The 17,477-nt window shown below is 40.1% G+C and overlaps 1 protein-coding gene across 1 annotated transcript; it reads right to left on the minus strand.

The window, feature by feature from the left end:
* Positions 1 to 403: 403 nt before the first annotated feature.
* On the minus strand, positions 404 to 17,468 carry CMC2 (C-X9-C motif containing 2). The gene is made up of 4 exons (XM_014845260.3): positions 17,300 to 17,468; positions 10,562 to 10,674; positions 6,077 to 6,148; positions 404 to 780 (listed from the first exon to the last, which is right to left on the minus strand). Exons 2-4 carry the CDS (start codon positions 10,640 to 10,642, stop codon positions 694 to 696), a joined length of 240 nt encoding a protein of 79 aa, XP_014700746.1. The 5' UTR covers positions 10,643 to 10,674; positions 17,300 to 17,468; the 3' UTR covers positions 404 to 693.
* Positions 17,469 to 17,477: the final 9 nt, after the last annotated feature.

The raw sequence follows: 17,477 nt of genomic DNA on the forward strand, positions 1-17,477 counted from the left end.
TAACACAGCTAAGATTTCCCTACACTTTTTTTTTTTTGAGGAAGATTGGCCCTGAGCTAACATCCACCACCAATCCTCCTCTTTCCTGCTGAGGAACATTGGCCCTAAACTCACATCTGTACCCATCTTCCTCCATTTTATATGTGGGATACCTCCACAGCATGGCTCGATAAGCACTGTGTAGGGCCACGCTCAGGATCGAAACTGGCAAATCCCAGGGCCCTAAAGCAGAGCACGCAAACTTAACTGCTACGCCACTGGGCTGGGCCTTCCCCAAACTCTTTGCCCTAGCTTGTGTCTTCAGTGTGTAAGCTCCAGATTGCCACGTTGTCAAAAACGAAAGTCTAATGGGACCATTTTGCCCTAGTTCCAGGAGAGTCTAAGAAAACAGAAAAAGAATGACTAAAGTCAATTATTTTATTGAAGGAGATAAGTTACTCAAATGTTAACTGGCTTAAGCAAGGGAAGAAACGTGTGAGAAGTCAGGTGTGCTGGGAGAGGAGAGAGAGTACTAAAGGCCCTGCCCAACAGACAGTCAGAAGCCAGGGTTTCCATATTTCTCCATGGCTCCATTTCTCACGAGTCATTTTCCATTCAAAGGATTCTGGAGACCAAACGAGACAGGATTCTTTTGGTTATCAACCAAGAGTCTTTAGGTCTTCTCTCAACCAAGCCATCCAGTAAAAATATAATTTATTTTTCAGATTCCTCTGGAGGATTAAAAAGTCTCTTTCGCATCACATTGCCGTGCTCCCTGCTCTTGGACCTCTTCTCCATGTACTGGAAAATAAAAGGAAGAGGGGGAGAAAAGAGACAGCAGATTATATCACCATTTATATCAGTTAAATTAAATATTTGCAAAATACAAATAATGGTTTTGCTGACAAAATTCTTATTTGTCTCTTATTTCACTAAATCTGAGACAGGAAACAGTGACCTTAGAGGGCTATCTAGTACAATTTCATTCGATACAGTAAAGCACCCACATTCTAATAGGTGCACAAATATTTACTGAATTAACTTCCTCCCAAAATATGAATTCAGCAAATGTTGAAGACGGATGACTCCTGTCCCTGTTCTGCAGGAGCTCACAGCAATGTCCTCTAACCTCTGCTCGAGTGCTTGTAGTTCTGAGAGCTCACTACCTTGAGACGCAGCCTCTTTAATTACTGGACACTTCTACTTGTTCCCAAGTTTTTTATGCAGTAAGCGTTTCCCTGTAAATCCTCCTCCTGCCCTCTATTTCTTCTTGCCTGCTATAATCTTCCAAACATCTGAGTACAGATACCTCACTCACTACCTCTTTTTCAGGCTGAACTGCTGCTTTCTACAACTGTTCACAGAACATGGCTTCTGCCTTCTAATATCTATAAAGCACCTTTTATAGAGCACTTAAATATCAATACTTCTTATAAAAAAAACTACAACCAGAATGAAACACAGTGCTCTCGACACAGTCTGACAGATGTGGATTACAGTGGGCCTACTAGTTCTCATGACCTCGACATCTTACATTTCCATAAATATTATCAGAAGAGTAACTGGCTCTTAGCCACCATATTATCCTATTGGTTCATATGGAAATTTACAGTCAGCGGACCTTCCTAGGATTTTTTCGTCATGAATAGTCATCGAACCTGATTCTCCTCAACAACTAGGTTTCTGTAATCAACTGGATCTAAATGCACTTTTCACCTTGGAGGTTTTCAGCCTAATATTCTGTTCTGGCCAGTAGGTTATAAATAACAGCAAACACAGAGCCTGGCACTTGGAAAAAGCACTTGTTTAAAGCAAAGAAAACTGAATATAAGTGTTTGTATATGAATATATTTACAGGCTTATAATATATACACCAAAACAGACATATTTTAAAGGCAAATAAAGGGTCCCTAGGCAGAGGTGGAAAAAGTTAATTCAACTTGATAAAACTGAGTATATACGAACCGCTGGACATCAAAATATTTTAGGAGCCAGAGACAGAGAAAGAGGCCACAGAAATGAAAAACTAGTGGGAGAGAGCTAAGCAGGGACTTGAGCAGATCCCCTCTCCCAGTACCCCTAAGACAATGGTGTGGTGATTCGTGCCTTTGAGTTACTTCATCTTCTGGTCCAGTAACCTCAAACATAAGGAGTTGGGCTAGATAATCTTTAAGAAGTTTTCTAGGTCTAAAGTTTTGGTTGAAGTGTTCTAACACATCTTCTGGAATGGTAGTTTTCAAACTTTTTCTTCCTCATCAAAGGGCCACTGCAAATTACAGATAAAGTACCAGGTCCCTTTAACCAAAATCATTCCTTTGATCTCTCATACATTAATTTTCCTACTAAGATTGTTGGGGGGAAAGGGTGTTTCATTACTTTATGAAGTTTTTTTAAAAAAAGTCACTATGCTAGAACATGGAGAGATACCTGCTCTGAGAAAAGTATTTGATATCTATCTTTAACCACATATGCTGGGCTGCACCCAGCAATCAGGTTGGGAGGAGGGTCTTAAGGGTTAGTCTTCAGAAGATAATACGTTGTAGCAGGCCAATAAAATAAGTCATGGAGCAAATTAAAATACAGTCTGTATTAAAATATATGTTAAGACATCTTCAAAGAGAGCCAAGATGGCCCTTGAATAAAAGAAGGAAAAAAAAGGATGAATATGATGTTATTCACAAAACTCCACCAAACAATGCTGATGGAATGGAAGGTCAATTAACCAAAAACCAAACCAAACCAAACAATTAGGAAGAACGAAAGAGGATGCTGCAAAAGCAATATTAGTGATTATTTCAAACGAAAGAACAAAAGCAGCAACACAGGAGCACAGACAAGCTCAAGAGATGGGCCAGAGCCTTCCCAGTTAAAAGACAAGCTCAAGACAACGGGCCAGAGCCTTCCCAGTTAAAAGACAAGCTCAAGAGAACGGGCCAGAGCCTTCCCAGTTAAAAGACAAGCTCAAGACAATGGGCCAGAGCCTTCCCAGTTAAAAGACAAGCTCAAGAGAATGGGCCAGAGCCTTCCCAGTTAAAAGACAAGCTCAAGACAATGGGCCAGAGCCTTCCCAGTTAAAAGACAAGCTCAAGACAATGGGCCAGAGCCTTCCCAGTTAAAAGACAAGCTCAAGAGATGGGCCAGAGCCTTCCCAGTTAAAAGACAAGCTCAAGACAATGGGCCAGAGCCTTCCCAGTTAAAAGACAAGCTCAAGACAACGGGCCAGAGCCTTCCCAGTTAAAAGACAAGCTCAAGAGAACGGGCCAGAGCCTTCCCAGTTAAAAGACAAGCTCAAGACAACGGGCCAGAGCCTTCCCAGTTAAAAGACAAGCTCAAGAGAACGGGCCAGAGCCTTCCCAGTTAAAAGACAAGCTCAAGACAATGGGCCAGAGCCTTCCCAGTTAAAAGACAAGCTCAAGAGAATGGGCCAGAGCCTTCCCAGTTAAAAGACAAGCTCAAGACAATGGGCCAGAGCCTTCCCAGTTAAAAGACAAGCTCAAGACAATGGGCCAGAGCCTTCCCAGTTAAAAGACAAGCTCAAGAGATGGGCCAGAGCCTTCCCAGTTAAAAGACAAGCTCAAGACAATGGGCCAGAGCCTTCCCAGTTAAAAGACAAGCTCAAGACAATGGGCCAGAGCCTTCCCAGTTAAAAGACAAGCTCAAGAGAATGGGCCAGAGCCTTCCCAGTTAAAAGACAAGCTCAAGACAATGGGCCAGAGCCTTCCCAGTTAAAAGACAAGCTCAAGAGAATGGGCCAGAGCCTTCCCAGTTAAAAGACAAGCTCAAGAGATGGGCCAGAGCCTTCCCAGTTAAAGGCTCCCAGGAACGAAGCACTCAAATGACACATGAAGGAAACGGCAGAAGGAGAGCGTTAGAAGCAATAAATGGTAAACTAGAAAGCAGTAAAAGCAGAGAGGAAGTAAATGAGCACAAGTTCAGAAGACTGAAGAATGAAAGAAGAGACAGAAAAACATCTATAAATCAGGTAACGAAGTAACATAAAAACCACATAGAGAACTGAGAAAATAAGTCAAGGAGAAAATCTGAAATTTATATGAAAACGAACTCAGATAAAATAAGAAAAGTATCTACAACATTCTACCAAACAGTCACTAACAGCTCAGGACCACCTGGGAAGAAGATTTCATATGAAGATCTAATCACCAAACCAATGGCACAATTATTGAACTATAAGGAGAAAAAATTCTAAACTTAGGGAAAAAGCCATCTTACACAACTGAAAGAATGTGAGAAATAAACAGCTATACCGAATAAAATAGCATGGGCTTTATTTTTCCATAATCTTATTAAAACAGGCACACAGCCCTAGGTGTAGTTTCCATATAAACTAGCCTTCACATATGAAGGAAAAACTCTTCTCAAAAATCAGTTTAAAGCACTTCTACAGGTACATGTTTGTGCACACAAAACTATTACCCCCAACTCAGAACTTCAGACAGTTCTAACAGTAAAGACACTGGAAAGGGATTCCACGAGGGGGGAAAAAAAAGGCCCTAGAGGCCAGCCCACTGTCACAGCAGTTAAGTTCACACGTTCCACTTCGGCGGCCCAGGGTTTGCTGGTTCGGATCCTGGGTGCAGACATGGCACTGCTTGGCAAGACATGCTGTGGTAGGCGTCCCACATATAAAACAGAGGAGGATGGGCATGGATGTTAGCTCAGGGCCAGTCTTCCTCAGCAAAAAGAGGAGGATTGGAAGCATATGTTAGCTCAGGGCTAATCTTCCTCAAAGAAAAAAAGGCCCTAAAGTGGAAAATACAAAAAATGAAGACAGACAGATGCTAGACAGCTTCATAGATCATATCTAATAACTTTCAATATGAGGCTAAATAGGAAAAAAATTTCAAAACTACAGAAAATGAAAGAAAACTGAAAGGCAGATTTTTAGTAGTTATAGATTGTAAAGGTTCTGGACATAAAACATCTGATGTACAAAACAGAAAGAGAATTAAATTTCTTTTCAAAGATTTAAAATGCTTGGTTAGGGGCCCACCCGGTGGCGCAGTGGTTAAGTTTGCATGTTCCACTTTGGCGGCCCGGGGTTCGCCGGTTCAGATCCCGGGTGCGAACATGGCACCGCTTGTCAAGCCATGCTGTGGTAGGCGTCCCATAGATAAAGTAGAGGAAGATGGGCACGGATGTTAGCTCAGGGCCAGGCTTCCTCAGCAAAAAGAGGAGGATTGGCAGATGTTAGTTCAGGGCTAATCTTCCTCAAAAAAATAAAATACAATAAAATAAAAATGCTTGGTTAGCAGTACCTTAAAGCAGTACCTTAAAAAGACAATGAACTAGGTACTTTGGCTATTTGCCAAGTCCAAGTCATAACCTAAAATTGGATGCAGGAAATGATTCTTTCCAAACAAGTCAAATTCGATCCCTATGGCTTGTACATACCATAACTAGAAAGAAATTAAACATTTTAAAGCTGGAAAGAGATCTTTCACAAGTTATATAAGGAAACTGAGGCCGAGAGTTTTAGTTACCTGTTAGAGCTGATTGACATAAGTCTTTCTGCTGAACAGAGAGTCAATTTCCCAAACCTTAAAACTCACCCAGAGGACTTCCAGTGATTATGATAAGGAAGTTGTTTTTATTTACATGCATGCAAAAGAATAGCAATGTTCTAAAACTGTCCCTGGAAGACGTTTCACTTCTCTTCTTGGTTTTAGGGGAGGACATACATATAAAGTCAATTTTCTCTGTTACCCTAAAATTTGGAAAAAAAATTTAATAATGGCAGTAACATATAATATTATTCAAAATGTTCTGTTCTATTGTTTAACCATTTCCATCTTTTAACACTTTTCTAGGGCTGGCCCCATGGCTGAATGGTTGAGTTCACACGCTCCACTTTGTCAGCCCAGGGTTTCGCCGGTTCGGATCCTGGGCGCAGACATGGCACCGCTCATCAGGCCATGCTGAGGCAGAGTCCCACATGCCACAACTAGGAGGACCCACAACTAAAAAATATACAACTATGCACTGGGAGGATTTGGGAGGGGCAAAAAAAAAGAAGATTGACAACAGTTTTATCTCAGGCGCCAATCTTAAAAAAAAAAAATATTAACACTTTTCTTACCTCATTCTTCAAGCATTTTCTCATCTCCCGATCAAGATCATTGCAATGACCAAAAAATTTCAGAATGCTGTGCTAAAAGGAAGAAAAGGCATAAAATATTTCATCCCATAATATGCTAAGGTCTCTGGCACATAGAGTTTAAATATTTATTACTATAGAAATGTGTTTAATGTGTCACCTTATTACTAAGCAAACAGTTAAATCACAAGTATAAAATATACAAGTAAACAGGCTTACACTGCCCTTCCTACAAAGGAGGGATAAATGCTCTAGAGTAGATAGAGCTCTATAGTGGAAATGAAAAATAAACTTTTCTTTGATAAAAGGGAAGCCTATTAACCTGCCAAATCCTCACAACGACAAGAGTGTAAACAATTTTATTTCCTAATACCCCTTTCTTTAAGCGCATATTAAAAATCACAGCACAATCCATCCTGTATTACAGGAAGTAATGTCAAAGCGAAGTGTGGCCATAGTAACACAACAAGCAACTTTCTTCACTAGCAACTACTGTCCCACAGAAGGGTTACTTAATAAATGCTTGGTGCCAAAGCCACTTTCTCATTTGCCCCTGTTCAAAACGTCATCAAAATACATCAGAAACACCTAACACTATTATTAGATGGCCTATATGGGCCACATAAATAAGCCACCAACTCACAATATAAAGAAATCTATGTCTGAAGTTCAAAGTCTGCTTTGTTTGAAAAGCAAAAATAATCTCCTAGTGGTTTCAACTCCTATGACTATTATCATGGCAAAAAGTATGAATGCTGCAAAGCAGATTAAGATGATGACTGAAGTTAAGATCCTAAATTTTAGAAGGGCCATAATTAGTGCATTTGCACGTCACAATTTTTAAGGGTGGGTCAGAGAGCATGGTGATCTCCTATAATGACATGCCATAAATGCTGAACTTGTAGTGGTAATAACAGGCACATCTTTTCCTTTTCTTTCTAATTAAGGCTTTCACAGAAACCAGGCAACACATAATTAGGAAGCTATGCCTCATGCTGTTTCTTTTTTTCCCTGCTTCATTGCCACTTTAAATGTACTTTTCTGGTCCACTCTGAATAAACGGTCAGAGTTTTTCTGGCGAGCATTTAAGAGAGACTTAGATCTCCCACCAGATCACCTAATGGCCTTTTCAGAATAATTATTTCTCGTGTATTTTTCCTAAACTACTTCCTTGACAACAAATAAACAGGGACAATGTATTTTCACACACCTTCAGGACAAGCAGAAATAACAGAAAGGGTTAGACTTTTAAGACAATATTTCATAGCTTAGTTTACATTTATTTATATCATTCCATATACATACATCTTATTTTAAAACTCTAAGACAAAACTAATTTATACTTTTGCTTTCACCTCAACATTAAACCCAAATAAGAATTATACTATTTGACATTACATGAAAAACAAGCCCAAAATGCCCTAGTGGGGATGGTAAAAGAAATGTCCACGGGCTGCAATTCTCTCATATACACACAGCAGAAGCCACTAGTGCCTGACGGCTATTTCTAGAGAACCACACTGGCTGGCTGGCTGAGTAAGTGACTCAATCGACTGACGTCTGGAAGACAGTGTCCCGGGCACTAAGGATACAGCACTGAGCAAGGCGGACCTGGGCCTACTCTCACAGTGCACAGTCAGAAGGAAAAGACGAATAATGAAGTGACTGCTATAAAGCAGTGGTTCTCAAAGTATAGTCCAGGGATGCAGAGGAGTTCCCAAGAGTTTTCCAGGGGACACATAAGGTAAAAACTATTTTCCTATTAATCAAAGATCTTATTTGTTTTGTTCATTTTCATTCTCTCTCAAGGGTACCGTAGAATTTTCCAGAAGCTACATGAAGTATAACATCAACACAGATTGAATGTAGAGGCAGATATGAGAATCTAGCTATATTCTATTAGGCCCAACATTTAAGAGAACTGCACAAATGCAAAAGCAATGTCACTCTTTTCACTTTTTTTTTGTTTTGGAAACTAAGATCTTTTTTGTGAAAAATAACTATGTAACAGGCTTATTATTCTAATTTTTAAATTAATATTTTTAAATTTCTCAGTTTTAATTTCTATTTCAGTAAATATTGGCAGACACAGCCTACATAAACAAAAGTTCTTTCGGGTCCTGAATAATTTTTAAGAATGTAAAGGAGTCTTGAGACCAAAAAATGTGAGAACAATTGCTATAAAGTAGGAAATGCACTATGTATGATGTTACTGGTGTATAGAGTGACTATACCAAGTGAATCTAGGCCAGGAAAGGAGAAAAGGAAGAGGAAATAACAAATTAAGCTGACTAAAACCTGGAGGGTGCTAAAGCCTGGTCTACCAAATGGGAAGTGCTGATTGTGAGGAGGCTCTAAGTTAAGGAAAGGAAAAAGCAAATACAAAGCGTGGAAGAGAGAAACATGCTCCACAACTGCAGAAAAAAGCACACAGGAAGGAGGGGAGGAGAAGGCAGGCGTAGGAGAGTGGGGAAGCTCAAGAGATAATCAGAGGCCAGTTTCATGAAGGTCTTGATACACAAAGTAAGAAATTTACATTTTATTCTATAGGCAAAGGGAGCCAGTAAAGGAGAACAACAATTAAATTCATGTTTGAGAGACTGCTCTAGATGCAGTGTGGAAAGTGAATTAGGACAAAGAGGACAAAACAGTCAGAGGACCAGGTGGCCCCAGTAAGATACCGTTGTAATTAAGTGGTGTTAAGAATAGACATATAAATCAGTGGAAGAGACTAGAGAGCCCAGAAATAGACCCACTCACATATGGTCAATTGATTTTTGACAAAGGCACCAAGGCAATTTAGTGGGGAAAGGCGACACTTGCCAATAAAAGGTGTTAGAATAACTGGGTATCCATAGGGAAAGAAAGAAATCTTAACTCAAACCTCACACCACACACAAAAACTAACTTGAAATGAATCACACTAAAATGAAAAAGCTAAAACTATAAAACGTCCAGAAGAAAAAATAGAAGAAAATCTTTGTGACCAGGAAATACACAAAGATCCTTAAAACACAAAAAACAGAAACAATAAAAGAAAAAAACTGGTCAATTAGACTTCTTCATACTTACAAACTGTTCTTTGAAACACACCCTTAAGAAAACGAAAAAGGATGTCATAGACTGGGAGAAGATATTTACAATACACTTACCAGACAAAGGACTTATATATCGAATGATAAAAAGAATCCTTACAACTCAATAATAAGGCAAACAACTCAATTTTTAAATATGGGCAAGATGTCATGAATGGCCAATATGCACACAAAGAGATACTCAAAATCATCAGCCATCCGGGAAATACGATTGAAAACCAAATGAGATATTACTACACACCCATAGAGCGGCTAAAGTTAAAGACTTACAATATCAATTCTTGATCTAGCTGTATGATAAACATAGTTTGCCTAAAGTATATTGTCATCAACAACATTCGTTGAACCAGTAAAAATATCTGACTTCACAGGTCATGGGTATCACTTACTGCCTTATTTTTAGTCTTAAAATTCTACTCATTTAAATGATAGTTATTATATAATTTGATATATCTACACTGTATAAATATCATGAGGAAAATAATGCATCATCCAAAGTTAAAGAAAAACATAAACGCTCTTTATAACTGTCTCATGTGTCAAACACATGGGAAAAAAGCTAAATATTTGACATCTATAAAGATACCAGCTTAATTTAAAGCATTCCAAAAATGGGCTTCTTTTCTATTTTGGTTTTTACCATGGAATTTTACTTTCATTCCACTAACAATTAAGTAAATCTGTCAAATTAGGCCAATCATAATTTAAATCTAGCTAATACCTACTTACAAAGAAAGTTTCACTTTCCTTTAAACATAGAATGGTAGACATCAAGGAATAGAAAATGTTAGAATTTCATTATGACCAGAAGAGTCAGAGCTGAACATAATTGTTCTAGTGCCCTGAAATTAGGAAAAGGAAAGTATTTTATTATAAGAACATGGATTCTAAGGTATTACATAGCATTTCAAGAGTTCCCTAACAAACTATCATGCTTGATTTTTACTAATCATAAAAGGCAGTGGTTTCTGAAAAATCACAAGCTTGGGGCTGGCCCTGGGACAAAGGGGTTAAGTTCGTGTGCTCCACTTCTGCAGCCTGGGGTTCACTGGTTCAGACCCAGGCGTGGACCTACATATCGTTTATCAAGCCATGCTGTGGCAGGCAGCCCATATATGTAAAGTAGAGGGAGATGGGCACGGATGTTAGCTCAGGGTGAATCTTCCTCAACAAAAAGAGGGGGATTGGTGGCAGATGTTAGCTCAGGGCTCAAAATAAAAAAAAGCACAAGCATCAGTTGCTTATCTGTACTAAGCTAAGATGCATTACTAAGACATTATCATTCCCTTCCATTAATGGAGATAACATTTTACATCAGTGTGTTGCACCTAAGTTTCATTTTTGCTTTATGGTCATTTTTCTGAAGTCTTACATTTTTGTGACATTCCTTAAGCAAGTTAATCAAGACGTTGCATTCTTCAGTGTGCAAGTGTGGAGATAAGTCAGGATGCATCTTTAGAAGATGATGGAGCACGGCAGAGCAACCTGTGGATACAAGAGTGTCTTGAGTATGTGTGACTATATTCGTTAGTGCGACCTAAAACTATTTTCAGTAAGAACCTGCAGTGATTTTTATCAGAAAAGAATGTTGACCTTAGGCAAATTATTAAACTTGAGCCTCAGTTTGCTTCCTCAGCCAATCACTTAACAGATTCAGCAAGTTATCAGGAGTGTTTAGAAAACTCGCAGGTTCAGAAAAAAGCAGGACTCCTCAAGAGCCCCAATCCTGGAAACAAGTGCTCAAACAAAAACAGCTTGCCTATATTAATAAGTCCAACTTCAGTCATTTTCCCACATTCCTGAAATTGATTACAACTCATTTGTTCAGATGAAATTCTACCAATTAAGAGAACTGGCTTATTAACCCTTTTAAAGTGTATATTCCTCTGAGAGGATCAAAGGGCCATTAGTCAGTCTCACATTAGGGTGAATACAGATTTTCTTCCTAGAATCTGGCTAAGAAAAATCTAACTAAACAATGAAGAAAAACAAGAAGCAAGTGTGAAATTTTTTTCCAAATTTAGCAGATATATCTATAAAATGCAATTATTAGAATTACAGAATTATTAGAATAATAATAGATAATATTAGAATAATAATTCTAATAATCCTAGAATTCTAATATCATTATTAGAATTATAGAATGCAATTATCAGAACCTGAAATTAAGTTTAATTGGTTCATTCACAAAGCAGAAAATTAGCAGCCAAGGTCAAAGCAAAAGTATTATTTTGAGGTGTCTGCTATAGTTATGTAGTACTATTCACCTATTCTTGTTTTAACTTATTCTTTTTAACTCAGAAAAGATTAACAAAAGAAAGATTCAATTAATTGCTTTAATCTCTTAAAAGTTTCGAGAAAGAAAACACAGAAGAAAGTCATGACCTTAGGTTGGGCAGGGTTCTTAGATATATCAAAACCACAATCCTTAAAAGAAAAAATTGGTAAAAACTCATCAAAATTAAAAACATTCCCACTTCAAAAAACATCATTAAGGGGCTGGCCCCGTAGCCAAGTGGTTAAGCTCCTGAGCTCTGCTTCGGAGGCCCAGGGTTTTGTCAGTTCGAATCCTGGGCGCGGAGATGGCACCGCTCATCAAGCCATGCTGAGGCGGCATCCCACACACCACAACTAGAAGGACCCACACACAACTATGTACGGGGGGCTGTGGGAGAAAAAGGAAAACTAAAATCTTTAAAAAAAAAAAAAACAAACATCATTAAGAAAATGAAGAAAGACAAGCGACACTTTGGGTGATAATGATGTGTCAATGTAGGTTCATCAATTGCAATAAACATACCACTCTGGTGGGGGATGCTGACAGCAGGCAAGGATGGGGGGAAGGGGCAGAGGGCATATGGGATCTCTCTGTACTTTCTGCTCAGTTTTGCTGTGTACCTAAAACTGCTCTAAAAAGTAAAATCTACTACAAGCTACAGACTAGGAGAAACTATTTGCAAATCATATATGATAAAGGACTTCTATCTAGAATATATAAAGAATGCCTACAAACAATCCAATGTTTAAAACGGACCCCCAAAATGGGCAAAAAATTTGAACAGATATTTCACTGAAGAAGATACAGGTCTGGTTAATTAAGCACATGAAAAGATGCTGAACACCATTAGCCGTTACGGAAATGCAAATTAAAACCACAATGAGATAGCACTACACAGCCACCAGAATAGCTATAATCAAAGTCAGACAATACCAAGCATTGGTTAGGATGTGGAGAAAATGGACCTCATGCATTGCTATTGGGAATGTGAAATAGTACAGACACTTTGGAAAACAATTTGGCAGTTGCAGTTGCTTAAGTTAATGCAAACTTATCATATGACCTGGAAATTGCATTCCTAAAGACAAATGAAAACATATCCACACAAAGAGATGTATGTGAATGTTCATAGTATCATTCCTAACAGCCAATGTTGGAAACAATCCAAATGTCCAATAACTAGGTAACTGGATAAACAAATGTGGTATATCTATACAATAAAATACTATTTAGCAATTACAAGGAATGAACTTGATACATGCGCCAACATGGATGAACCTCAAAAGCACTAAGCTAAACGAAAGCAGCGAGATTCAAAAGACTACATACAGTACGTACGTAAGAGCTGCGCCCAGCTGAGAGATGAGTATTTGAAATGGAAACTGGAAATACGGCCAAGTTCAAGTCTTACTTGCCTGCCACTGACTGCAAAGTCTTTTCAATTAATATAAATTTTTGCCTCAGAAAAATTAGGTCTCACACAGTTCAGCAATTCAAGTCATCTAATATTATACAATATTATCCACCTACACTTATATATAGTATTACTTATCTAGTTCCTGTCTGACTTATTTTTTCTGAAGGAAGATAAACATTGGTTTAGTCACCTAGAAAATGTCTTTAATATTTTATTTTGTAAATACATTTGACAAAATATTTTTTTATATTTCTATCAACCAGCCCTCAAATTTATGCTTTTATAGTTCAGAAACAACCTTATGATGTACCGAAATGACCTCTTTAATTAGCAAAGTAAACACTTGGGAAGACACTTGGCTGCTGATGTAAAGGGATACGTGCACATTGCATATAAGCATAAATGCGTATCATGTTAGATATTTTTCCTCCCTCCATAAGAAAAGTTTACTTCAAATATGTATGCTGCTGTAGACCCAGCCAGGGTACCAATAAGACATCTTTCCTCCTATTTATTTATTTATTCTAGATGACTATATCAAAGAAGAAAATGGTTTCCTATAATTTCCTTTCCCTTTTCTTGATAAAAAGCTACCACTTACCCTAAAGCACTAAACACTTACCTTATCCCTTATCTAACAAACTCCTTGCTTTACCACTCACTCCCCTCTCCTCCCCCTATCTTTTTACTTAGAGATTCTCTTCTTCCCCTTTCCCTCTCTTCACCCTTTCCCTCTGCTCCCTTCCGTGCACTCTGTGTGATCTGGCTTTGCCCTTTGGTGCTTACAGAGATGTACTGCTGTACTCTTGGGTGTAATGTACAAACCATAACTATAAAACAATGGCATTCTTCTTAGAACACATTTGAATGAGTGCTGATACCTCCCAGCAGTCATCTTTAAAAGCCTATTCTAATAACACTATAACTCAAAGTAATTTTTTATGAACCTAAGAAAAGCTATATATTCCATATTCTTATTTTTAAAATTTCTTCAAAGCTATAAGAATATATCTACATTATTAGTGTAGAAAATAATTTGTAGAACACTTACCATGTGCTAGGCACAAGTGTTATAATCCTCCCAATAACCTTAGGAAGTAGGTACCTTTTTAAATTCAGTTGAACCAGAAGAAATTGCCTTTTTGTAGGTCAAAATACGCATTACTCAAATTTTCATAGCAAAACTAAGCCCCAGGTCACACAGTGAGAGTTACTACTCAACGTAATCTCTCACCATGACTGATTTTTCCCACATTCAAAATAGGAAAGACATGCCTTCGTAGCACTTCATGAATGAAATAAATTCAGATAGAAGGAACTATTTCCCAAAGATCCTGTGGTTGGCTAAAGTGCAACAGGCCCTAATTCTAGGCCTAGGTTCCACAGAAGTCAATTTAATATTCTCCTGTATTATTAGAAACAGAGGAGCTGTCTACATCAAGAAAAGAACAGTACTGTGTTCGTCCTATCTGCCATGTCCAGAATATTGACAATTTGAATATTCCTGAGGGATGCTCAGGATGGAGATGGCTCTGAAACTAGGTTTAAACAGGGAACCATTAATGAAATTGGGGATATTTACCAATTTAGGGAAGCCCCCAACAGAGGGGACAGATAAAAGAACAACCTGGTTAAGCAGGACAAGCAACGGATTTGAAGGGAAAAGATGCTGGGTTTGGAGGCGAAAGTGGTAGACTCAGCTCTTCACAAGTTATGTCACTTTGGTTACTTATTCTGAGACCTAAGTCTCTTCTTCCACAAAATGGAATTAGTTCTTGACCTATAATCTCTGTGTGACCATGAGGTTTACAATAACCTCTGTGAGAGTATCTGAAATCGTGAACAGTGAGTGGGACATATGTAAAGCATTATTTGTGTATCTGAGATGCTCTGTCACATGATGGGAAAGGGTGACCTGAATTTACTCTGAGGTGTTTCTGAGGACAGGACTGGAAACCAAAGGGTGGAAGTCACAGAGGCAGAAGTCATCTTCATGGAGCTGTCCAACAACGAAACAGGATGCTGCGGGAAGCCCTTGATATCTGTCCTGACGTGCCCAAAAGAGACTGGCCACATCAATTAAGGATGTCAAGAGTATAATACTTCTTGAATTGTGTTCTTAAGTTTCTTCTCAAATCTAGGTTCACAATTAAATGATGTTACACCGTTTCCAAAAATAAAATTCACACTCAAAGGATAAACAGTTGTTACTATAAAGAAGGCAGAAAACAATTTCAAAACGATACTGCCAAGGTAATTACGAACTTCAGCCGCACGACTGAAACAAAAGTGAAGGAAACATTATTTGTGATAATGCTTTGCCCATGGGTGTTGGCATGAGAAAGAGGGATAAATTCCATTCAAACTGTTGTTATTTAGTTAAACACAAAACTTCAGTCCCACCTTTACACTGCCATTTAGGGTTAACTTGTCACAATTACAATACTTCCCACCCCTGCCAACCCCACCCACTTCCTCCAGTATGCACACACTGACGCCAAGCAGTTCGCTGAAACTCTTAAAAATGTTTAGCTGTGACAATCTGATGTTTTGATAACTGGATAATATGACCCTGCAAAGCAATTTTAACTTTTACTTGGGGGTAAGCTGGAGGGTAGAGGCAGTAGGTTACTCTCACTAAAGATTTAGAAATTATAGTCTTATTTTATTCAGTCCTTCACCTTATTCTACCAAGACTCTGACGTAAAAATCTTCCTAATGAGTATTCTATGAGAGAGAGAAGATTTCAACCACCAGGTGGCACAATTTTAGAAAATCAATAAACCGAAGAGAAAGCAATACAATAACTCTAGTAAACAAAAGGGAGTAAACATTCTAATAACACAGTTCAGCAGATCTATAATCACAGTGAGGAAACCCTATATTTGAATGCCACTTGGGTTTTCTTTAGAAAGATTCTGTTACTGTTTGGCTTCACCAGAAAGAAATTTACACTACAGTTGCAATTTCTAACGTCATTTTAAAGCAAGCAAAAAAGGAGGCCAAAGTCTCCTGTTCAGAATTTGAAGAATCTGTTCACCAGGAAAAACGGTAAACTAATACTTATTGCTTTCTAAAATGTATTTTTTTAAAAGCCTACATTTTTGAAAGCTCTGGAATTAGTTAAATTAGTTTTTCTCCAACCACTTCAAACGATGCACCATATTCAGCAGAAGCAGCCAACAGACGACACCAGCTACCCCACCCACCTCTACTTATCACAGCTGCCAAGGGCCCAAATCGAAATAGATGCTCTAAGTGGCTGGCGCTCCCAGAGGACAGACCATGCCCCCTGCTACCCAGAGCAACCTGGGAGACAGACTGGAGGACTCCCTTCCGCCGCACAGTCTCATAAGGAATGGGCCAAGTCGTTCGTATCTTTCCTTGAACAGTTACGGGCACTTCCTAGGTGCTAAGCACTCTGCCAGATTACATGAATTTCCGAGGAAAATCTTCGTCCACGCACCTCAAAGAATCACAGGCTAGCCAGGGAATATCCTTGTAAATGCATCTACTAAACGCCCAATAAATGTGCGAATGCTGAATTTAGGATGACCATAGATTTGAGAATTAGCTCAAACTTCAACACGCTTTTTTAAAAGGATGGATCTGAGGCTTATTTTAAGCGCAGAAGCCCATGTGTACAGGACAGGAGACACAAGGGGGGTCACCACAGAACTCCTTTGCCAGCGCGAACGTCTTTTATGCATTGAACCTTTTAAACGAAAGTTTCCAGAACTCGAATTTACTTAAGACTCTTCTTAAAGCACCTACTGTGAGACTACAAGCACGGTCGTGTCTCAACCCAAGAAAAGGTATGTGAACGTCCACTTTCCTTGAAAAGGGTACTGATGGGGGTTGGCGGATGGTCACACCGCAAGACGGACTGGGGGCAACTCTCGCTGCAGCTGAGATGAGCCCCCCACCTTCCACAGGCTAGTTCTAACCCCCCGGATCATCAGGAACAGTAACCACCACGCCACGGACTGAGCGCTCCCGTGTCACACACCGCGTGAAGCGCTTCCCTGCTCACGATCGCGGCGATGGATGACCCCCATTTTGCAAGCGAGAAAGCCACGGCTCAGGGAGGGGAGGAGCCCACCCGAGGTCACCTCCTGGAGAGCGGCGGGGTCGATCCCCGCACAGAGAGAAAGCTCCGGGCCCAGGCCTGCTCCCAGCGCGTCCTCAGCGCACGCCCGGGCTCAGGACGCCCCGGCAAAATCCCCGGCGCCGCGCGCGGCCGCAGGGCTGGGGCAGAACGGCCGCCCGGAGGGCCCCCAGGCCCCGACCTCGGAAAGCACGGGGGGGCGCGCGCGAGCAGGGGATGCGGGCACGGCCGGGGGGTCCCGCGGCCTCCCCGGACACCGCGGCCAAGAAAAGAGCGCCCCTCCGAACCGCCCGACCCCGAGACTCACCCGACTCGCGGCCACACCGGGCGGGCTGAAGCGGAATTCACCGGCGAGAACGCCCCACCCTAAGGCCGGCAGCCTAGGCGCCAGAGCCGGAGGGCTCCGGGCCACGAAGTGTCCAGCGCCCTCGGCGGCTGACCCCGCTTGGCCAGCCCCAGCCGCTCGCGTCCTTTGGGGCGCATGC

Source organism: Equus asinus, chromosome 28 (genome assembly GCF_041296235.1).
Source record: "Equus asinus isolate D_3611 breed Donkey chromosome 28, EquAss-T2T_v2, whole genome shotgun sequence".
Lineage (NCBI taxonomy): Eukaryota > Metazoa > Chordata > Mammalia > Perissodactyla > Equidae > Equus > Equus asinus.